This window comes from Cricetulus griseus, chromosome 3 (genome assembly GCF_003668045.3).
Source record: "Cricetulus griseus strain 17A/GY chromosome 3, alternate assembly CriGri-PICRH-1.0, whole genome shotgun sequence".
Taxonomy (NCBI): domain Eukaryota; kingdom Metazoa; phylum Chordata; class Mammalia; order Rodentia; family Cricetidae; genus Cricetulus; species Cricetulus griseus.
This window is the reverse complement of record NC_048596.1, coordinates 154,987,039-155,011,917: the sequence shown is the minus strand read 5'-3', so window position 1 is coordinate 155,011,917 and position 24,879 is coordinate 154,987,039. Positions and strand designations below refer to the sequence as shown.

At 44.7% G+C, this 24,879-nt stretch overlaps 1 protein-coding gene across 9 annotated transcripts in view; it reads right to left on the bottom strand.

Annotated features, from left to right (window-relative positions):
• Positions 1-24,879, bottom strand: part of Znf827 (zinc finger protein 827) — a 176,209-nt gene that overhangs the window by 50,050 nt on the left and 101,280 nt on the right. For all 9 annotated transcript variants that reach the window (XM_027404893.2, XM_027404894.2, XM_027404898.2 and 6 more), the window contains exon 8: positions 12,014-12,117. In XM_027404893.2, the coding sequence (XP_027260694.1) occupies positions 12,014-12,117 (104 nt within the window). The remainder of the gene's footprint in view (positions 1-12,013; positions 12,118-24,879) is intronic.

Here is a 24,879-nt window from a genome sequence, read left to right as displayed (position 1 = left end):
AACACTCACTCACTAGCCTCATCACTGTGGTCTCCATTCAGTTTACCTGTCTGTGGAGGAGACATCACTTATGCATATGCAAGCAGATGCACTCGCGCGCGCACACACACACACACACACACACACACACACACACACACACACACACACACACACACACACACACACAGAGTTTTGTCTCCTTAAACAAGGACAACAAAAACAGGCTAGTGGCATATGCTGCCTGCAGCCAGTTTTTGTTTTCTTTTAAATCTAACAATATGTCTTTCTGAGATAAATTCCCATAGCTGTTCATTCTCTTTACATGGCTTGGCATTTCCTGCTAAGCTCCCTTGCTTGAGTTTCCAGTGTGAGGACACCCAGGTTGTTGCTTGTCTTTATTCCGCAAGCATCCTCCAGCCTCATACATCAGTGTTACTTGCTCAAGCCTCTCTGTAGCTTAAAGTCTTAGAATGAGACACAAGCTGCCAAGTTCATGACATTGTGTGGAGGTCTGTATCTCTGTTACTTGGAGAAGTCATTTTTAATTCTCATTTTCAGTGAGTGTATCTCATGCAAGCCTTGCCTTCCATAAGTCCCTCACGGTTCAGGCCAGGGAAAAGGAAAGTGAAACCTGAATAAGGCAGCACACAAAAGCACACGGAGTGCAGATATGTTGCAGCCCACGGGGGCATCTCTGACTTCAGCAGAGCCTGTCTCCAGACTCAGACCTTGAAGACGATGGATGGGAGAGCCAGAGCCTGGCGGCTGTGGGAGACTCTCTTCAGGAGGAACAGGCAACTGAGAAAGTATCAGACGCACTACTGGAAATATTTCCAAAGCAACAAAAAATAAGAGAGGGAGAGAAAAAAAAGAAACTACCATTTCATGGATTGTTTAAATCCTATAGAAAAGTTCACCCCGAATTCAAATCAAATCCCATACATTTTCCCGTGTTTCTGAGAGGCTCCTCCATGAAAGGCTGCTATTCTCACATGAAGCTGTTCTCCAATAAAGTACTTTACATTAAACACCCCTGTTAGCTCAAAGACAAAAATATTTTTACTTGCAATAATTCTAAACTTTTAAATGTGGGAATTTGTGACAGAATTTTATAACTCAGGAATTTATTATAATAATAATAATAATGGTAATAGTAATAGTAATAATAATAACAATAATAATAAATTTGGGGTATACTAAAATCAATATTAGGTTTTCAAATTGTGTTTGACACAAATTGTCACTATGTTGTCCAGGCTAGCCTAGAACTCTTAAGCTTAAACAATGCTCCTGCCTCAGCTTCTTTAGGAGTTGGGTGACAGGTGCACACCACCCCGCCTGTTTCATTAACTTAAGTATTAATTAGACTTTCACAGTGCAGTCTTGTACTTCTGTGCCCTCCAGCATCCCTGCTGGTTGGCAGTTAGCTCTGGGTCTAAGGTGAGAAAAAGAACACAAGAAGTCAGGCAATCTTTCTCCAGTCTATGTTCTTCTCTTCTCAGGAGTTCTTCCATGATAGTGTCAATACCCTCATTAGGTGAAGACCAACTACAGCTTTCTCACACACCTGTGTGTAAAGGAATCTACTTTAGCCTGTGATTAAAAAAAAAATCTGACCTACATAAAGTCTTATTGAGATCTCTCTTTAAAATATTTGAAACTATTGTAGTTGTACAAGTAATACATTTTTTTCTTTTCTTTCTCTTTGTAGGGATTCCCGCCTATACAAGGTAAGTGCTCTAGCATGGGCTACATCTTCAGGCTATGGCTTTGGGCACAGGGTTTTGCTATGTTGCCCTGATCTTGAACAACTCTCCCGCTATCTTTGGCTCTTGAGTTCCTGAATCACCACACAAAACAACAACACCATATTTCCCCCAGTGTTGTCCTTTCATCCAAGATCTCTGAAACAACCACAATGGGTATTAGTTTCTGCTGTGACAATGGCCACTAGACCTGTTTATGTCTGGACAAGGAGCTCCTGAAGAAGCCAGAGGGCTGAGAACTAGGGTCAATGCATTGTTAGACTTTTTGCAGTCTCTACATCTCTCCTCAGCCTTCTAGCTGACTTCTCACACTCAGCACCCCCATATATTTCCCAAAGCCTTTCTGAGCCCCCTGAAGCCTGCTCAGCCTACTTCGGTGTTAGCCCAGGGTGTGGAGAAATCATGTTCTCAGAGCACGTTCAACTGATAAGCCCATGTGAAGACCCAGCTCAATCTGTCAGTAGAAGATTCTGAAATGTGGGTGTCTACATGGCTTCCTAGTGTCCTAGCCTGCTTTCTATCACTGGGACAAAATACCGAGACAGTCAGTCAACTTATAAGGAAAAGTTTATTCTAACTTCAGAAGTTCTGTTCATGGTCACTTGGCCACTGGATCTGTGCAAAGCAGTTCAGCACCGTGGGTATACAGAACAGAGGGAATGCTCACATAAAGGTGGCCAGAAGCAAAGACACAGACACAGGAAACCAATATCCCCTTCTAGGTCAGGTTCTCAATGACCTAACCTCCTTCCACTAGCCCTGCCTCCTAAAAGCACCAGAGGCCAGGGACCAAGCCTCAGCACATGGATGCTTGAGGATGCATTCAAGATCTGTGCTACAGTAACAGCAACATTAATCTCTTGCTGTCCACATTGCTAAGCTGTCTCATAAAGCTAAATTACTGGCTGTCAACACAACCCCTTGGCTGGGGTCCCCACCCAATAGAGTTTCCTGGTTTTACTTCTAAAATACGAAAAAAAATTTACTCAAATCTTTGTCTAAAATCTGCTTCTAAGGGAAACCCAAACTAATGGTTTCCAAACATAGGGTGAGGTCCAGTGAGTAGTGGTGGTGTACCCTCTAAGCAGCAGCTACATGAGGGGAAGGTCCCCTCCCCCTCCTTCTCTCTGGAAATGAGGTATGTAGAAAGTATAGGGTAGGGGGAATTATATGCATAGTTTAGGAGCCCCACAGTCCTTGTCTGGGATGTCCCAACAGATTACCTAAGTATGGTATGATGAACCTAATGTCAGACAAAAGCAAAGGAGGGCGACCATTTTGCTCTCTGAGGCAATACCTTCCTTTTCTGAATGATAAATGAGAACAGAAATACTAAGATGATAAATGAAATGGGAAACGAGAGAGAATCGGAGTGTGGAAAGGGGAAGCCCTTGACTGCTATTCCATTGCTGACTGTATCTAAAACAGGGCTGTGCTGTGCCACGGTGTCCTTCCGACAGTGAGGCAGCCGTCTGTCCTACAAATGGAAAGCAGAAGGGATTTGTTTGAATGGAAATAGATGGCTTACTTTGTGAGTAGAATGCCTGCTCTCTCTCTCTCTCTCTCTCTCTCTCTCTCTCTCTCTCTCTCTCTCTCTCTCTCCCTGGGTGGGTACTGGAGGGCAGTGCTGCCCTGAAAAGGAATAAACACAGAGAAGAAATTGTGTGAAATGAGAATATGTATTTTTGATAGCAAAGGAATTGGAAGGACATAGTGTATATAAAAAAAAAAGGCCTTGTAGATTGAATTAGCCAGTCCCAAACCTAAGCCAGGGTCACTACATTGAATTTTCAAACAAATCCTCTCCATCATCCATTACACAGATTCCAGAATTTAGCTTTTATAGCTCTATTCGTTCTCAAGGCATCTAAACAGTCTTTGCAAAAGTAGAAAGATAGCCAAAGGTCCTGCTGAAGTTGTATAAACAGTGTTCCAAATACTGTGTGAGTACATATGTATTTGATCTGCTCAGAGCACACTGTGTGTCAGGCCAAGACCAAAGTGGCCACAGTCCTAAGAGGGTCACTTGTGTCTGAGAAGTCAAGTCCTCAATCTGAGGCATTGAGGGCTTCTGGATACTATTATTTTCTGCCAGATACAGACATGAGCATGCCAATGATTAATGCTGACAGCAGGTGACTCAGGCCACATGTTCATGCCATTCTGGTGGAGATAACTGCAGTTTGCCAAAGTTTCATTTGCTTTATGGCTTTCACATTACAGGCACCTCAGGTGAGGTAAGTAAACTGTAGATGAATTTCTTTTTAGAGAATTTACCATCCCCCACAAAGCTGTACTTTAGTTCACGGATGAACAGTTGTTCCCTTATAGAGACCAACAATTTAACTAGTCTAACTACTTACATGTCTGAGAAGGGTTATTTCAGATACCAACCTGACAAGAACTAATGAAAAACCTATTTCTACAAGTGGTATTGAATGGACTTGCCAGTTCTCCTCTGGGTACACCTACAATAACATGAACCAGCTGGCAAGGGATAGTTTGGGCTGACCATGAGCACCCCAATGTTCACCCTTAAAAAATGTAAGACTGGGTGTTGGTGGTGCACACGGCTTTAATCCCAGCACTCTGGAGAGAGGACAGCCTGGTCTACAGAGAGTGCCAGGATAGGCTCCAAAGCTACACAGAGAAACCCTATCTCGGGAAAAAAAAAAAAAAAGAAAAGAAATGTAAGACTAAGACAATCCATGGCTTATATACCCATGGCAATTCTCTGATAATGAGCTTCCCAGCCAGTAACTTATCTATCAGGCACCTAAAGAAATGCTTCATGTGGTGTGGAAGTTTACAGATTTGCAGCACAACAGAAAGCGAATGTATTGGCCTACATGTGCTCTATTCAAAGCCACCAGCTCAAGCTTCAAACAGGAATGGTCTGAAAACCATTAAGTTGTGTCTTACTTATCTTTCTACTACTGCAATAAAGATGATAAAGACCATGACCAAAAGGACTGTAGGGAGCAAAGGGTTCATTTCACTCTACCTCTTCTAGTCCATCATCGAGGGAAGTCACGCAGGAACTGAAGCAGAAGTCATGGAGGAGAGTTGCTTATTGGTTTGTTATCCATAACTCAACTTACTATTTGTGCTAGTCTAGACCACATTCCCAGGGAGGGCACCACTCACGGTTAGCTAGGCACTCCTGTATCAATCACAAGTCAAGAAAATGTCCCACAGACTCTTCTACAGGCCAACCTGGTGGAAACATTTTCTCAGGTGATGTTCCTCTTTCAGGACGATTCTAGCTTGTGTCACGTTGACAAGAACCAACCAGGGAAAGGTTGTAAAGTTCAAATCTATTGTCCCTGTCTTTCCTTGCTGTCAGGTCTGAAGTGAATGTACATTTCCACAGATGGCTTGTACGTGTGCACGTGACACCTACAGTCACCTATTTATAAGATAAGTGAGGGAAGAAAGCTCAGGAGAAAGCCCCCACAGTAGACTCTGACTTCCCTGGGCCAGTACCATTTGGGCCTTCTACAAAACACAAAGAAACCAGGCTAGCTAGCATCACAGCACTGCCGACTATGGCAGAACTCTGAACTGCACAGGATCTAGAAGGATCTTGGAGACCTTTTTACCTCTTTCTACTGGAATCAAGGCTGGGAAGAACCATAGCTATACTGAATTCTTCTGCCCTGCTGAGAGGATTGCCAGAGTTCTGTGCAACACACTTTATTAAGGGATGCGGGGCACAGCTTCAGAAAGCCATCTCCATGGATCAGAAGAGGCAGTGGAAGTTACATTGAATGCTCGCTCACCTTGCATGTGTGAGGCTGGAGGTCACTCACTCCCAGGTAGCATGCAATAATAGTAGTAGTGAGAGCAGCAGTAGTGGTCATGGTAATGAAGTAATTATGTAAGTCCCAAATGAGACACATTTCAAATCACTATGACATTGCTAGGCATTGAAAGAAAGTAGGAAAGATGGAGATGAAAGCGTATATAAATAGAATTCTATTGAAAACTTGTCTCATTACTCAAGATATCTTTTTTGTTTGTTTGTTTGTTTTTGTTTTTTGAGACAGGGTTTCTCTTTGGAGGCTGTCCTGGAACTAGCTCTTGTAGACCAGGCTGGTCTTGAACTCAGAGAGATCCACCTGCCTCTGCCTCCCAAGTGCTGGGATTAAAGGCGTGTGTCACCACCACTAGGCTTCTCAAGATATCTTAAAGAAGGATTGCATTTGATTTGGGAGCAGACCATCCTTATCAAGTATAATGCTGACACATTTGGGGTGCCAGGGAGTAAGTTCTTCGTTTACTAGCTGGTTGTGCTACACATTTGGCTGTGAATTCTTGTGCTGACACTCAGGAACTCCACCACTGGAAAGAGTTAGTGAACCCTTTGAACATTTAATCATCTGTATGGTGGGACAGTCCCCACATCTCAGTGAGCTGTCCCACAGTTTGGTGAGAGGACACATGTCCCTCACATGACTAAGGACACCCTTCATATGCATTTGTTTCCATCTCTCTACAAAAAGAATCTGCTTCATCAAAAAATTGTTTAACTTAAAAAAAAAAAAGGTTCATGCCAACACCCCATGCTCTATCGTTTGTCTATGAGATGAGTTGGCTGAACATAAAAAAAATCATCTGTGTTAGAGAAAATCCAAGGAGACACTTTGCTAAAAACCAGGGCAGCTTTCTATTTCTGTCTGTCTGTCCTCAGTCTATCTGTCTCCATCTCTCTTGGAATCATGTGAGGTCTGGAAACAAACAGAATGACACATACAGCTTAAAATGCATCTTTTCAACTGACTGTCTCAAAGGAATGACTCGGATCCAGCCAGTAGCATGGCAGGCAAAGGTGACTTTTAGGTGGTACTGTCACACAGTATGCCATTTAGTTAGAGTTCAGAAAGTGTTACACTGTAACAAAATATCTAAGAGATAAATTCCATGGTTACCTGTGCTGCCACTTTGGTCCTGTGGTTTGACAGAGAGAGAGCATCGCTATAGGCACACCTATAGTGACCTAACCTCCTTCTATGTGATGCCACTTCAGCTCCTAAAGTTCTTACTGCCGCCCAAGAGGGCCATCAACTGGACACTAAATCTTCAACACATGGTATTTGGGGTGCATGTAAGAGCCAAACCACAGAGACGTATGACTTGGTACCGATGGGCAGGGCAGAGAGCAGAGAACAGATCCAGAACTGGACTGGGGACAAGCAATCAATCAATAAATAGCTCTTCCCCTCATCTCTCCCTCCCTCCTTTTTTTCTTGGTCTGTGTAGCTCGATGTGTACTGTAGCCTGTTTATGTGTATACCATGTGTCTAATACCATGCGCATGCAGGCCTGGAGGCACATGTATGCAAGTGTGTGTGGAGGCCAGAATTTGGCATTTTGTATCTTCCTCTATTATTCTCCACCTTATTTATCTGTTTAGAGATGGTGGCAGCCGTGGTGGTTGGTGGTGGCGGTCCTCATTGAGCCTGGAGCTCACTGACTGGCTAGACCAGCTGGCCATCAAGCTCTAGCAGAATCAGGGTTACAGACAGCACCCAGTTTTTACGTGGATGCTGAAGACCTGAATTCAGGTCCACGGTCAGAGACAGCCCTCTCCTCAAAGCCAGCAGACAATTTCTAAAGCAATCTTTTAATTGAACACCCAGTTATGACTGTCACACCAAGTCCTCGAGGAAACTCGATTTCCCTACTGCCCACTCAGATGAGCTTCTTTTTGGAGGGACACTAATGCTCTCTACCCTTTCTCTTCTTATTGATTTATTGTGAGTAACAACAAAACATTGCTTTTTTATGGTGAGAAAGAATGGGGGTAGGAGTTTACAAATGTTTTACATCATCTAATTCCAGACTCCATCTGAAATAACAAACAGAAGCACAGAGACTCCACACACTGAGAACGAATCCCGTGGAGACCCACGTTTTCCTTCACACCCACTCTGGTTGTGTTTCTGGTTTTTGGCTTGATACAGAACAAACCCTGCTGTGATTTCAAAATCATAATAACTCAGAATTGAAGTGCCACATTGTTTCCAAGCAGAGCTGAGGCTTTCCCTGAATGGCTCCTGCTCACTGCAAGATGATGGAAAAAAAAAAAAAAAAAAAGGCAGATCTGACTGTAATAGGTCTTCCCTGGAAAATGTCTCGCTCCAGTCTTCCTTCTATATGCTGCACAAGTGAGGTCATTATATATCAGCAAAGCACTTGGGAAGCACTTGGAAAATGATTTTATCTTACCAATAAATGCATATGTGTTAGTCATCTTGCACAGTGACAAAACGTCTGAGAAAATCAACTTATTGGGGTGAAAGGCTTATTGTGGCTTACCTTATCAGAGGTCCATGTTTGCTTGGCCCTATTACTCTGGTCAGTGGCAGCACAGAACATCATGGTGAGAGCTTGGGTTTGGCACTATCTCACCTCACTGCAGCCAAGTAGCAAAGAGAAATCTGGAGGGGCCAGGGCTCTAGTATCTCCTGCAGGGACATATCTCCATTGACCTAACATTGGGTCCTCTCTGCTAAGGGACTCCCTCCTCCCAAGATCACAAAGATGAGAACCAAGCCGTCTTCTACACACTCAGGCCACCAAGGGCATTTCAAGTTCAAACCACAGCAGTTTAGAACAATATACCAAAGTCTGCTGTTGAAATATTGTTGTGTTTGCTGCATGTACCAGGGATTTTGTGGATTGTCACTGGCCACACTGAGCCTCATTCACCACTGGGAATCAAAGTGAATCCACTGGGCTGACACTGATCTTGCATTTCCTGAGGAAATAAGTTTGCTAAGGAATTAAAGAGTAGAAATATTCTAATGGTAGCATTTAAGTGACCTAGAAAAAGGCTTCTATGAATGGTGAAGTTTTCACTGATACACAGACAAGTTACTTTATACCATGCACTAAAAAGACAGACCAAAAAGACAGCCACCCTCATCCCTGACTACCCATCAGTGTCTCCTCCCCTCCTTCTCATCAACTATCTCTTTCCTGGCGCCCATTTCTGTGCAGCTATCTGCAGTCTCTATACCAACCCGTTGATTGCCAAGTGGATCACTCTTCCAGATAAGTCCATTTTTGGCCTCTCCTCCCTTTTCTCTATCCAGGCTCTCAATAGTATGCCAGACTGGAACCACAAGACCCCTGTGCCTAGCTTCTTTCTTAAATCCCACATTCCCCAGTGATTCAGCAACCTGTTGCTCAAATGTCATTCAGGATTTCCCAGAAACATCCTGAACTCACTCTAGATCCTGTAAGATGCTCAACTGGATCTTCTGTCTCTTCGTTTCAAGAACTGACCTAGTGAGCCTGAGTGTGAACTGAGAATAGCTACGTGATAACCTTGGGTCCAGATGTATTGTGAGATTCACGCTCCCCTGTTTTCAGGATGGTGAGGTGATGCATCCACTATGTAGTGTCTGACAGCAGCAAGAGAGCAAGACTTCACCACCTGATATTTCAGTAATACATACACGAACAGACTCTGTCCTTGCCATATGCAAATAGACTTCTCCTAATGGAAGAAGACTTAAAAGTAGTTCATTCCGGGGGCTGGAGAGATGGTTCAGTGGTTAAGAGCAGTGGCTGCTCTTCCAGAAGACCCAGGTTTAATTCCCAGCACCCATATGACAGCTCACAACTGTCAGTAACTCAAGTTCCAGAGGATCCAACATCCTCACACAGGTACACATGCTGGCCAAAACACCAATGCACACAAAATAAAAATAAATAAATCATTTACAAGCAGTTCATTTAAAAACTCTATTTGGTGGCTATGATCATTATCTCCTATTTTCAACTTGACAAAACTAAAAACCCCTCCAGAGACAATAAGATGGCTCCATGGTGAAAAGCACTTGCTGCCAAGCTTGGCAACCTGACTTTGATCCCTGCAACCCACACAGTGGTAAAAGAGAACCAATTGCTGCAAGTTGCCTTCTGCTCCTCACTCGTGTGCTGAGGCACTTTTGAACACTGTGGGTATTAGTGAGGCAGACTGTTGGGTGTGTCTATCAAGGCAAGATTAGAGAGGATTAGCTGAGAAGTCGATGCCCACCTTGATTGTCACTCAACAGCCTCTCGTAGTCTGGGAGTTGAACTGAGTGAAAAGGGAAAAAAAGGAAAAAGAGAGTTCCTGTCTCTGCTTTTCAGCAGGCCTTACAGACCAAGCTGCTCCTAGCACCTGGCTCTCCAGTTGATGGTGAGCCAAAGCAAGCCCTCCTCTAGTGAGGCTTCTGTGCCTCTTAGAGATGCATGGAGGGACCCGGGAGCTGGCACAAGGATACTGTGGCCATTTGTACAGACTTGAAGGAAGTGTGTTTTCCTTCAGTGTCTCCTCATTGCAAATGCTGGTTCAACCAAGTTGGTCTTCTCCAGTTAGTGGGCTACTGGGGCTCTCTTTACAGTACTATCTTCAGTGAGGAGAGCTTCATGATCGCATGCCCCTGATATTTTAAATCTTTTCATTTTAACCCTGTGTCCTAAGTATTTTCACCATCCATACCAAAAACCAAATTCCTCATTTACTTAGGCAAAATGTGAACACGCAAGGATCTTTTGGTTTCCTGATGCCTACAGAAGGGTTCTGTTCAACAGCAGGCTGATTATTCTTTGTGAGGGTTGATTTGCATGTTTAAAACCCCAATGACATTCACCCCATCTCCCTCCAAATAAGAGCTAGCTTTAAAAGTGTGAGCTTATCTAACATGTAATGTAAACCTACCACCACACAATGCCCTCATGCACATCATATAGTTAAACACCCACTAGTTTGAGTCCTCCAAACCCCTCCAATTTTTAAATTTTTAAACACAGCTAAGCCAGATGTGATGCCAGCAGCATGGGGCTTACATATATGCATCATGGGATACTAGCTGTATGGGTCATAGCACTCTGACAGGCAATTCCTGGGCAGCTATTTTAACATCAGAAAGTCACAGTCCATCAACTTAACAGCAGGGCAATAATTTTGGGGACCAGGGTGACAGCTTTTCGAATGACACTGTAGGAAGCAACAGTAACTCCAAGACACCCTGCCTGAGAAGCAAGATAGAAAACTAAGCAGAATGTCCTTCCATCGCTAGAACCAATCACTGCATCATGTCTTCTTGCATGAGCATGTTCCCTCCAGAGACCACGCAGAAATGCTCCACCTACAGAGCCAGAGAAAATGCTGGGGACCAGACTCTGGTTGACAGGGAGAAGGTAAAAGGTGGATCTGCCATTGCAAGATTAAGGAAGGACAGGCTTGACTTTCCCCTCTGCTTGGCACACACTGTGACACCCACACAAGCACATCAGAAGAAACCATTGACTCTTTGCTACATTTTACCTTCATTACTCAGCTCTCAACATTCTGTGAAGCAGGACTCCTGGGGTATGCAGGTACTTGGACTTGATTCTGGAAACCCTGTTTGAAGCCCTTCCTGCATGCGTGCACACGCCACGCATGCACGCGCACGCACATGCGCACGCACATGCACAGAGAGAGAGAGGAAAGAGAGAGAGAGAGAGAGAGAGAGAGAGAGAGAGAGAGGAAGAGAGAGAGAGAGAGAGAGAGAGCGCACCTCAGTCTCCCCTTCTGCTCCTAGGGACAAACACATAACAGGGACCATGGAGTACTGGGGAGTTGGGGTAGGTAGAAGTGGTCCTCAAATGCTCCATGACAATTGTGCACAACACACACACACACACACACACACACACACACACACACACACACACACACGTATATACACACATGTTCAGAGGCCAGAGCTCAACACTGAGTGTTCTCTTCACTTGCTCTCCACCTTAGTTTCTGACACAGGGTCTTTAGTGAAGCAGAAGCTTGGATTTGGCTGCCCAACAGGCCTGCCGTCTTGTCTTTGCCATCCTGAGACTACAGGTGAGCAGCGTGGCTCAGGGTATGTGTGAGTTGAGACAAAACTCGGGTCATCATGATGGTGCATCAAGCACTTTACCGACCATGCAACTTCCCTGAACTTAGAGTTCTCTATTTTAAAGAAAAACAAACCTACTATATGGGCAAAATAGAACAGCAAGGAAGGGATGATCAGATCTTAAAACAAAGATAAAAGAGTTACCATAGTCTTCATTTTATTTTAGTAAATTTTTGTGGCAGTTTCAAAGGCATTGCTCTGTCTTTTCTAAAACCTACCTTCACAGGAATAGCTGCAATTCCCAAGCCGAGAGCTTTTCTGAAAACACATTTCAGAAAAGCCATTCGCAAGCACCCAGCGGCGGAGGCCAAGTCAACAATGTGTCCTTACCTGGAGCCGGTATTCTTCCGTGCAGCATGGCTTCTCCAGGCAGCAGATCTTTTGAATTGGAGGTGAATGGTGATTGTCTAAATGTGTCTTCTGAAAAGAAAGGGCTGGGGTAGGGGAGGAGGAGCCAGGTTTAGTAAATTAAAGTTATTTAAGACACCCAGTGCATCTGGCTCTAAACACACACACACACACACACACACACACACACACACACACACACACACACAAATACTGGATAGAGCAGTGCTTTTGCAATGACATTTAAGGAATATAAATAAGTCTATGCTTGTAACCGAGGAAGAGAGGGTGAGTTGTCTCAGATGACCATCACATGAGCATTTTTTTATACCCAGGGTCTACAAATAAAACATCACCATTACAAAAAAAGATTTATTTTATTTTATTTATTTATTTATTTACTTTTTTTTTTTTTGTGTGTGTGTGTGTGTGTGTGTGCGCGCGCGCGTGCCTATGCGAGCAAATACTGAGGCCTGAAGAGGGTTCGGGATGCAGTGGAGCTGAAGTCAGGTGGTTATCAGCCATCTGACATGGGTGTTGGGAACCAAACCCAAGTACTCTGCAAAAGCAGCAAGCATCTGTAACTGCCGAGCCTCTCTTCAGCCCCTAAAGCATCCCTTTTGAAAGGGCAGTGAAACTCAAGCCCAGGGCCAGCTCAGTGGTTGGATGTATTTCTCCTTGCTCACATGCTTTCTGGACATGAGTGAAGATTGCTGCTGACTCTGAATCAGAAAGAATTTTCTCTGAGTTTTCTCTAGTGGAGGAGGAGATGGACCCAGCCTGCTTGTTCCATAATCTGTCACCTGACCCCTCAAAGACCAACAGCACACAGGACAGCTGCCACAGAGAGCACTGGGTTTCTAACCAGTGACCATATCCACTGTCTAAATCTCTCAGGGAAACTAAGTATTGCAGTCACACTTGGTGCTACACGGTATCCAATCCAGGTCCGTCCTGGAGAATGGAATGCTCTGCTTCTGTATCATAGCAAATCCAACCAGAGGAACAGAGTACCAAGGCCATGGGCAGTAACTTGGTCCCGGGTTGGAGGGACTGGAAACTGCTATCACCCTGGAGTTGGAGGGACAAAGACAGACATGGAGCCAGAGATGAAGCCCCTGGGCTGAGGCTACCTGATACAAGCTGGAGGTCAGATAAACCTGAATCTATATCAGAAGCCTGAGTCCAGAAGGACTCTTTCCCAGCAGGGCCTGGGATTGGTGGCCTGAAAGGGCAGAACAAAGAACAGATCCCAGGGCACGAGATTCCCACAGCTGGTGCTGCCTTTCCAAGTATGACCCTAGGCTACAGTTACAACAATTAGATAAATGTGAAGGAGATGGCATTAAGATAAATGTGGAAGTGAGCATTGTTTTAAAGGAAAGTACACATCAAAGAGCAGTACAGTCGGCCCCACCCTCACTGTTAGGCTACACCACAGGGACTCTGCCTAGCATGCTTTGAATTTGCATCGTAAATAGTAAGCAGCTTTAAAAGTGCAAAACTGTGGTTCACTCAGAGCACAGACATAGGAAAGGCAGTTTCAGATCAACCAGCACAAAAGCTGCAAGTGTCAGAAACACTTGTTGGCTGAGTGCATGTACTCTAGAACTGAAACACTAGCGACACTAGTATAGTGGTGTGACCATTCACAAATGCGTTAATTCTCAGCCTCCATCTCTCCTCTATAAATGGGAAAACAGTGCCCACACATCACCAAGGAGGGGTGAGGATCAAACAGAAGCATCCATAGTGCCAGTGCACACAGCAAGTGCTCAATAAATGGGAAACTTTTTTGGATGTGCAGCCCAAAGGAGAACAACTTAATCAACTTTCCCATGCAACTTAACAAAAAGGGAAGTCCCTCTTTTCTTAGAAGCCATTACAACAAACAAAGGAAAAGCCATTCTGATTTGGAAGCCCTATTAGCTCTGGGGATTAGGAAAATGTTCAGCCTCGAATGAGGAGGGCTGCTAAGGATCAAAGAGCATTTAAAGGGTGAGGGAGGCTACTGGTCAGACATGCAGCACGAGGGTTCTTGATGCCAGGGATAGGCTGAAGTTCATCAGTAGAGTCCTTGCTGAGCATGTATGAGACTCTGGGCTCCCCCGATCAACACACACACACACACACACACACACACACACACACACACACACACACACACACACACACACACACACACACACACACGACTCCCATGGCATTAATTCTGAAGCTCACACACAAAGTAACACTGCCTAAGGAAAGTTGAGTAGGCCATCATGTTACCATGGCTCTGCCTGTAGAAAATACCTTGATTGTATTTATTTATCTGATTATTTATTCATTTATTCATTTATTTATGTTTTTTGAGATGTGTTTCTCTGTGCCACCTTGGCTATCCTGGAACTAGTCCTGTAGATCCACCTGCCTCTGCCTACAGTGCTTGGGATTAAAGGAGTGTGCCATGCCACTACCTCCCGGTTTATTTATTTTTCTTTGAGACAGGGTCTCCAGGCTGGCCTTGAACTTGTTCCATGGCCCAGGATGATCTTCCTGCCTCTGTCTCCCAGGTGCTGAGATTGCACATATGTGGCACCACTCCTGGCTGAGGGCTCAGGGGACATAGAGAAACTTCCTTCTGGGGACCCTGAGATCCCAACAGCAGCCCTTAAAAGTGTGTTTAGAAATACCCACACCATCAAGAGCTGTGCCCTGACCCCACTTTTACAGGTAACTGTTACAGCTGTGGTCAGAGACAGCTACTTAGAGGGTGCCTGTGTCCAGGGGGCCTGGGGACAACAGAGTCACACCCACCATGCTTGTGGGAGATCAAGACCACCGCAGATCTGGATGAGAGGCATGTCCCAGCCATGAAGAACTAGCTAGTTAGTGGGATGGGTAGCTGAGGAAATGCAGAAGGGCACCGTCTGGAGGGGGAGGTTGGCCTGCTCAGGGAGGCCCCAGATGATTTGAAGGAGGGTAGTGTCACAGGGTTCCAAGAAGCCTGAGGAACATGGCCAGATGACATTCAGCATGTAGAGAGCTGCAAGAAAGCCACATGGAGAGAGATGAGTGGGACCACAGTGCTGGGAGCATGGCTGATCTGAGAAGAGACACACTGAAGTGTCTTCAGAAGTGGGGAGGCAGGACAGGATTGTGGTTCCAATCACTGACTACCATAGACAGCCCAGAGGGCTTGAGAAAACCAGGCAGGTGTCCACATCATCGTACTTATGGGAAGTGGCAGTGCTGTGAGCCAGCAGCGGGCAGTGCAGATGGAAGAAGGCTTTAAGAAGAAGAGCAGGTGAAGACCACAGGGCTGTTTACACCAACCCCGAGACTCCTAGGAGGAGCAGGCACAGGCTGCGGTGCTCCACATGGGAAGGAGCCACCTGGGTTTTGCAGCCATACAGATCATATGCAGCATCTTGCCACCCTCTTCCACAGTGCAGGTCCCTACAAATGAGCAGTGCAGCCCTCAGAGGAAACCAACTCAAAAAGAAAGTGACCTTGGGTCAAAACTACTTCCAAGTAAGTTTTCTACTCTTCACCCCAGCTTTATCCTGCATAGAAAGAAAGAAAATTTCTTTGGAGGCAATAGAATATGAAGAGTGTCACGCATGTGAAGAGTGCTGTGTCAAACACACAAATGCACCCAAAAGAGCATCTATGTATTATCGGGTCAGAGGATCAATGCAGAAATGTCTGCAAGTCAAGGCAGTAAAGTTTATCCATAAAGAGAAGTTAACAGAGCACTAGTCCCAGGCTAGACCACTGGAATTCTCTGCATTGACACTGGCAGTGGTTTAATAGTATGAGCCTAAACCAGGGTAGGTTGGCATCCATATTGGCCACTTAATCAAGCGACCTTTGTCAAACAATCCCTCTAGCCTGAGTCTCATCACTGAGAATGTGGTGCCATCATAGCTTAGGGAGGTTTGCACAGCACAGTTCTGAGTACTCACTCCGTACACGCTCACACTGTCCAGCGTGGGACCGTGTGAGGACAGCCACCCTTACTATAACCCTATCATACAGATGAGTGGCCTTCTTAGGGAAGTGATGAGCTGTCCATGCTAGAGGTGAGGCATAGTGTGAACCCACACAGGCTGTCTTCACTATCCTCCTCCTCACTTCCCAGTTTCTGAACACCTAGGGAACCCTAAACAACAGGAACACACAGCTCCTTCTCAGAATACGTGGAAGGAGGGAAAAGAAGAGCGAGTGGCAGGCAGAGGCCATCTCAGTATACAGGTTCCTAGAAAGCAGGAGCAAGCTGTGTTTTTTACAGGCTGAGTGAGAAGTACAGGGAAGCAAACCTGACCTTAGTCAGTTTCTCTCTAAAAGCTGTGTTCCAGTTTTCCAACACTTCACAGCCCCTGAGCCATGCCCACCCATTGATTCTGAAGGCAAGCTGGTTTCAGCTGGCCCTCAGTGAAGAGGGAAGTAAAGTAGAGTATGGGGGCTCATGCCTGTAACCTCAACAATGGAAAATGACCGCAAGTTCCAGGCTAGCCTGCACTACAGAATGAGACCCTGTCTCAAACATAAAAAAAGGGAAAAGGTATCCAGGGCACTCTGGTTATGAATCTTCATATCCTCTCCATGCTAGAGGAAAAGCACCCTGGGAGAGTGCCAGCCATGTGCCAAGGGCCAGCCCTGTATCTATAGCTTCCAGATGCACAGGGTAGTGGCTTGTGAAGTGCAGAAGCCCGACAGCTACCAATGGTGCTTGCTGGACTCTGATGCTCAAGGCACCATGGTTAAGTAATGGTGAGGTTGCCAGTTACTGCTTGATGGGGGAAAAGTCCCAAAGGTACACGGGGCTCCCTCCCCACATGAAGAAAAATAGAAGGAAAATAAGCCAGACAGGGAAGGAAGTTTGTGCAATCCTTGAGCTGGAAACCTAGGTTGGCTGCAAACTATTCCAGAAAATGAGCCAGTCTGTGTCTGCACGTGACCCTTATCCCCTGGTCTACAGGTACCCAATCTTTTGTAATTTTTACTATGAAGAGGGTGTGGTGGTTTGAATGTCATTGTCCCCCATAAGCAAATAGAAAGTGGCACTTAGTGGTTTTGTTTAAGTAGGTATGGCCTTGTTGGAGGAAGTATGTCACTCTGGGGGCAGGCTTTGAGGTTTCACACATGCTCAAGCCACTCCCAGTGTCTCAGACCACTTTCTGTTGCCTATGGGTCAAGATGCAGGACTCTCAGCTCCTTCTCCAGCACCATGTCTGCTTGCATGCCACCATGTTGCACTATGATGATAACAGACTAAACCTCTGAAACTGTAAGCCACCTCAATTAAATATTTTCCTTCATAAGTTATAGTGGTCACAGTGTCTCTCCTAGCAATAGAAACCCTAACGAAGACAGAGGCCCACCATCAGAAGGTGAGCCAAGTGGGACTGCAAATGTGGTTAAGTTCGTAGAGCTGGGCCCTGAGTTCCATCCTAAGCACCAATTAAGCAGGCATGGCGGATCATCTCTGAGTAACTCAGCACATAGGATGTGAAGGCAAGAGGACCAGGAAGGAGACTGAGATCTCCCTTAGCTCCCTAATAAGTTCAAGGCCAGCCTGGGCAACATTAGATCCTACTCTCCCCGACCCCCAAAAAGGGAAAGTCTAAAAAAGTAAAAATAAACAAACAAATAAATGAAAAATTGGGGGGAATAAAAGTAAAACCAAGAAAGAAAAGATATATTTTTGGTTGTGTTTATGGGAAGGTGGTAGGCGGTAGTAACTAATACCCAGTGGAACAGGGGTCATCAGTTATTTTCGTTCAACAGCATCACTGTCCACTGCAGTGTGTTCTCTTTGGCCTTAGATGGAGGCAAGCTACCTGGTCAACTCATCCAAACAGTCCAGGAACAGTCAGCACCCACATCTAGGAGTTGAGTGAACTTCTGATAGACCCAGATCACTTGTTTCTTTTTCTGTTTTGTTAATTAGGAAAGACATCTTGTAAACTCTTATCTATTTGAGTTTCTTTTCTGGACAAAAGTGAAACAGTTTTTGAAGTTTATGATCATTTTTTCCCCTGTAGAAAATCTAAGAGCTAAGATAAGAAGTGGCAGTCCTGTCATAGAGAGTGGCCAATGCCAGGCCTCACATGGCACGGGCTATAGGGTCAACAGCACAGGGCTGCAAAAAGAAAGATTTACAATAAATAATAAAGCAGTCCATAAAAGATTATGGCTCTAAACAGTGATACATTTCACTAAGTGCTGGGTTGTGGCACAAATATTTCCACCTTTAACATCTGAGGGCCAGAAGGAACTTGTCTTCATGGGCTGACAGCCTCACCCCTGAATCAGTACCAAAGGCGTTCTCACAGGGCTGCAAGGCCAGAGCAAGACAGTGAAGAGAGGGAGGGGAGGTGAACACAGACTGGAAGAGAAGCCTTGAGGGCTGGGGAGGAGACTCAGCCAGTCACATGCCTGACTGTGCAAGCATGTGGATCTCAGCTCAGATTCCCAGTGACTGTGTATAGAGCCAGTATGGTGGCAGGCACCTGAAATCTCAGCACTGGGGAGACAGAGACAGGTGGAGCACTGAAGCTTGCTGGTGAATGAGCCTCACCAAATTAGTGAGCTCCACACAAGCTCAAGCATGTGCACATATACCCACAAGTTCACATGAGAGTGCACACACACACACACACACACACACACACACACACACACACACACACACACACGAAGGGGGTGTTGGGGGTTAGAAAAGCCAATAACTTCACTTGGAATAATGGCAATGTTTTCAAAGCAGCCAGGTGGGCTGGAAGGATAGTCCCATGGTTAGAGCGCTGACTACTCTTTCTGGGTTTGATTCCAGCACCCACAGTCATCTGTAACTGCAGCTGCTTGGTCTCTGACATCCTTTTCTGGCCTCTGTAGATGTCTTCACACACATACACACACACGCACACGCACACACGCACACATGCTTTTGCTCAAATAAATAAGTTTTAAAAAATAAGCCTTTTAAAAGGAGCAACCACTGTTGCTCCTCACAAAGTAGAAAACAGCCTCACAGTTCTGAGCTGGGAATGGCACAGAAACAGGAGGACTGAGCAGACAGAGGGACTGCTCTGTAATGAGTTCTTCCTGAGGACTCAGACCTGTGCATCATGGTGGAATGGAACCATGTCAGATACAAAAGGCAGATTATTCTGACTCTTGCTGCACACAGACAGAGTTCTATAGTGAATGAAAATAAAGTATATTTTCAAGATAAAAAGTTTCTTAATTATCTATTCATCTATGTATCTGCATAGTTTTACCCTAAGTTCTGGGTAGAAAATATATCTAAAAGGAGTTGAGTTCATTCTCCCCTTGCTTTATATTAAGTAAAGTTTAAGGATAAATTATCTCTGTCTGGCTATGTTGGGAAACTATATATTGCAGAATAGAGATAGCAGGCCCAGCTGGGCGCAAAGCTCTTTGGGAACCAGTGATAGTTTCTTCAGCTGACCTGAGCTCCAGGGACACCTCATAAGATGGCTTCCTGTCACTCTTGTGAGCAGGGCCTTCCTCCTGTCCATTGAGCCCCAAGATAGCCCATGCTCTTTCTTACTTGTCTATCTACCTATCCATCATCTATCTACTATCCGTCCATCCATGATCTATCTATATGTTTGTCTATCTATCCATTCATCCATCCATCCATCTATCATCTATCTAATCTATGCCTTTTTGCACTGACACACCATTCTCACTATTATCTATCTGTCCATCCATTTATCGCCGTATGTATTAATACACCATGCTCACTTTATTGTCCTTCCTTACCAGTGCTGGGGATCCTTCTCGAGGCCTTCCTTGCACATGCTAGGCAAATGCAATGTGCTATAGTCACTCACTCCACCCATCCACCTGTCTATCCATCCACTCTCTTAAATACTGACACACCATTCTCACCCCTTCCCATTGTGCACATCTACCCAGGGCCTCTGTTTACATGCTAGGCAAGCACTCAACCACTGAGCTACACTTTCAGGCCAACATTATTTTTTAAAGAACTGAAACACAAAACATTTACTTAAGAGCACTGATTTGATATTTTAAAATTTCCACTTTCCAAATCCTTAGATCTTGATGCATACTCTGGAAGTCACACCCACACTGTACTGACATTCTGAAGTGATGAGGAAGCTGTAGTTGAGAAAACAGTCTTCCATGTTTCCAAAAGCCCCAAGAGGCAGGTGATAAAACAAAGTTATCCCAAGGATGTATGCTATACTAGTTCAATGACTCTCTGATCACACAGGATATGGTTATGACAGAAGGTAAACGGATACAGGTAGCTTCCTTATGGACTCTCCATGCCTACATAAAGGAAAGTGGAGGAAATATGAACAGACTGGGAATGTCTAAACAGAAGCTATGACCTGCTAGAGTAACAGAGACCACAGCCTTAGGGAAAGTGCTAGATTCACTGCAATGCCCCCCCCCGGGGGGGGGAATTTAAGAGCAGGAGAAGCATTCTGTGATGCTAGAAGAGTTGCACAGGAATATGCTTAGATGTCAATAACAAAATCACTGACACACCTGTGTGCTTTTCCAGTAAAAAACACTGCAGACTGAGTGTTCCTGAAATGCCTGAGACAGGGTGTGCTCTGGAGTACCTTCACATAAACAGAAAGGTACCTTGGGACCAGAACCCAAATCTAAATAGGAAATCCATTTGGGTCCTATATATCCTATGTGGGAAGGTAATCATAGACAATGATTTTAGTGCACCTGTGTTTTGATGGTGACCTATTACACGGAGACACATGTGGAATTTCCCATATGTGGTGTTATGCTGGTGCACAAAACTTTGGAACATTCCAGATATGAGATCTCTGTGTTAGGACTACCTAATTTGTATCTCATTTTCAACTTAACATCCCAGCACTGCGTAAATTTCCCAGGGCAGGGTCTTGGGTCTCAGGCTGCTAGGAACTTGCTATGTCATCACAGATGGCTGTGACCTTCTGATCCTCCTGCCTCCGGTTCAGGAGGACTGGGACTGCAGGCAAGCACTGCCACGCCCAACTTATGTGATGCTCAGGCTGGACTTGGGCTTCATACATGTTAGGCAAGCCTCTACAGACTGACAGTGTACATCTCTGGTCCTCAACTTCATTTTCATGATTACTTCAATTTTCTTCTTTCTTAGGGAATGCTTATTTTGATAATTATTTAATTATCCTTAAATATCACATTCTTTGATGAATTTATTTGTTAACAATTTAGAATAAGAGATGATTAGCATATATAAATATATGCATGCATGTGTATGTTTGTTTGGTAACATATTTATAAGCTATGGGATGTAAAAAAAGTAACCTTAAATGAAAATTAACACTGGTTTAGTGGAACTTCTCTTCTTAAGACCTCGGAAAGGAAGACCCTCCTCCTGAGAGATCTTACCTACAAATCACTAGCCCTGGATGGTAGCCAAGAGCAATTAGGGAAAAAAAAAATCCAAGACAGTGCTGTGAGTTTCTATCCTGACTCTGAGATTAAAAATTCTTTATTGAAACCTAAAAGACACATAATAGACAAGAGACCTTAGAACAGGGTCTGGGAGTCTGATAATCTACCATGTTGGAATCAATTTCAAAAAGAAACTGAAGACAGCACAATGTGGGTTAATGGCTGCACACTGGCAACAGTCAGTTGGACATATGCCTTAAAAACAGGTAGCATGCAGTTTTGGGGGCTTCCCAGTATGGCTGTGGTCTGACAGGAGCCCGGGTGGGCTGCTGCTGCTCTTGCTGGTGATGAGGAGGTACGTGTATTTCCTTCTGTTTCTTAGACATGGGTGGCCTCTGACGGGTGGGTCATCTGACCACAGAAATGTCTCAACAATGAAGAACTAATGGTGTTACTCATTTTAAAAGGTGTGAAATGGCATGATGGGAGTATCCTTATGTTGTTTAAAGAGACATATGTTCACAGAATCAGGGAGTGGAGCTAGTGAGATAGCTTAGTGGGGAAAGGAACTTTGACACCAAGCCTAAGGATATGAGTTCAGGCCTCCATGCCTACATGATAGAAGGTGAGAACTGACTCCTCAAAGTTGACCTTTGACCTCCACATATATGCACTGTGGTGTGAACACACTCTCTCTCTCTCTCTCTCTCTCTCTCTCTCTCTCTTTCTCTCTTGTAATAAAACTTAAAAACAAAAAAAAGGACCCCAAGAGTGATGCATCTGGGATGGGATTTAATGTTCAGGGCACTTCTGAGGGTATAGCTCTGTGGTATGTGTCTGTTGTAGAACATTTGCTGAATGTACACGACACCTAAGTCACAAACACAAGCAAAAGAATGGTTAAAAAAAAAAAAAGACTTCAGATGAGTCTTAGGCTTAGGTAGGGACAGGTTATTCTTTTTGCTTTGTTTTGAAATTCATCATCATCATAAAGAGTCAACAGCAATAATCAAACAATACAACCAAGGTTAACCATGGAACAGAATAATACCTGAATGTCAGTAAAAGAGGAGCATGGAAAAACAAATGTGCATGCCTCATCACAGACAAAACATGTGAGATCAACTATGAGTCAACGAATTAAAATGTCTCAACTCTAATATAGTAAATCTAGTCATTGGTTTAAAAAAATTCTTTAGGAGCCGGAGAGATGGCTCTAGGGTTAAGAGGGTGTACCACTCTTCCAGGGGACCTAAGTTCAGTTCCCAGCACCAAGGTCAGGCAACTGTTTATAACCAGCTCCAGAGGATCTGTTGCGCTCTGCGGGCAGCTACACACACACACACACACACACACACACACACACACACACACACACACACACACACACCATTTTAAAATTTAAATTAAAAGTATAGGGCTAGTCAGGTCTCACATCATTTTGGCTTGCCCGCCTTCCTCTCATTCAGGTCCTGTTAGAACGGTAGTCTGAATCTTTGCAAGGCAGTTTGACAATTTATAGCAAAGGCCTGGAAAATGTGAATGCTTTCTTTTTGTCTTTGTGCACACGTATAGGCATGTGACGGCCAGAAGCTAATTTCAGTGTCTTCCTCCATTGCTTTCCACCTTATTTATTATTTTGAGGCAGGTAGCTCACTGAACCTACACTTACAGTTTCAGCTGACAGGGAGCCCCACGGAGCCATTTGTCTCCCCCACACTAGGTAGCAGATGAGCATTGCTTTTAGGAGGGCAGGCATGACTGGCAAGTTTTGTACTGAGCTGCCTCCCCCAGGCCAGTGCCTGCATCCATCATTTATCTCAGCACTGTCCCTGACATTAGTTACCTGAGGGGAAGAGTGGTCTTCTGGGTCTCCAGTAACAGGGGCTGATTAAGTAAATTATGACATATGGAAACGCTGAATGATACTAGACAAATCTGAAAAGAAAAACACTGAATTACACTGACTAACTCAAAAATATTGTATAACATAGCCCTAACTGAGATTATAAAACTGTATATATGGTAGGATTTGTTTTTGGTAATTTTTGAGTACATAGAATAAAGTCCACAAATATACACATTGCTAATACACCCATTCCCAATTTATCAATGGGCCTTCTTGGTAGAAGCATTATCAATGATGATGATTATTTAAGCGTATATTCTACATACTCCGAAAGTTAGATATATTGAAAACCTCATAGAAAAACTGTGCCATTTGACTGTTTAGGTCCTGTGTGTTTTAAAATGCCTTTCAAAGTAGAATGTGGAAGACAGTTGTAAAAAACCAAAAACACAGTCAGAAACAGAAACAACCTGGCAACACTGTAACCTTCAACACAGGTTTCCCAAGTCTAGACACCATGTACCGAAGGGAGGCTGCAGGAAAATAAAAATGATGGCAGAAGAACTGGGCATTTCAGGGGGAAATTCTCTCTCTCTCTCTCTCTCTCTCTCTCTCTCTCTCTCTCTCTCTCTCTCTCTCTCTCTCTCTCTCTCTCTCTCTCTCTCTCTCTCTCTCTCTCCCTCTCCATGCTATGGTTCCTGTTGTCTTTGAAATGTACAGTGGCATCTATTTCCAGTCTTCCTAAAGGTGGGCCAATACACAGAACCTAATACCAAGGTTCAGGGCCCAGGTTCTGGTGGCTGGGCCTCATCATTCATCTACAAGAGGCCATGGAACTTCCCAGGGCAGGGAGCACAAAGCAGGCCTTGTCAGAGCCTATGAAGCGAAGAAGAGGGCAGATCAGGGCAACAACCCAAGCCACCTGCGACCAAGGAAGAGAGCCCAGCACACCTGGATGCATGAAATGTGGCTCCAAGATGACCAGGTCTCCAGGGAGAATGTGACCTCACACAGAAACTAGGACAAGGGACTTCCCTGCAATGGTGCAAGGCACATCCAATCCACGGACCACATTCATGTAACACAGATGTCCCTGTGGCCTGCAGTCACGGGAGAGGGAGAGGAGAGAGAGGGAGACAGAGAGAGAGAGAGGTCTCACTGTGAAAGGTCAGCCTCTGTCTATTTGTTGGATATCTAGTAACAGCTTTGGGGAAGTTCCAGAGAAAACCCCAGATAAGAGCAGGGCCAAGGTTGGCACCCAAACTACATCTGCCTTTTGATTCTGTTGACACCGGCTGCTATGCCTGGCACAGACTCTGGCTATCTCCTCACCAAGTTTTCAACATTCACCTTCATCCCAGACACTCCAGAGTTAGACAAAAGACCAAAACCAGACAGTAGGAAGAATACATGGGTGCATGGAAAATGAAGAAAAGACAGCAGGCCTCTTGAGACCCTGAAAGGAAAACTTAACCTGCCCCTTCAGAGCCACATGGCCTGGGCAGCTCCAGGAGGGCCTTATTGTAACCTTGGTATCCTTGCCACGGATGAGAGACACAGGCCAGAAGGCCGCATGCACGAGTCATTGGAG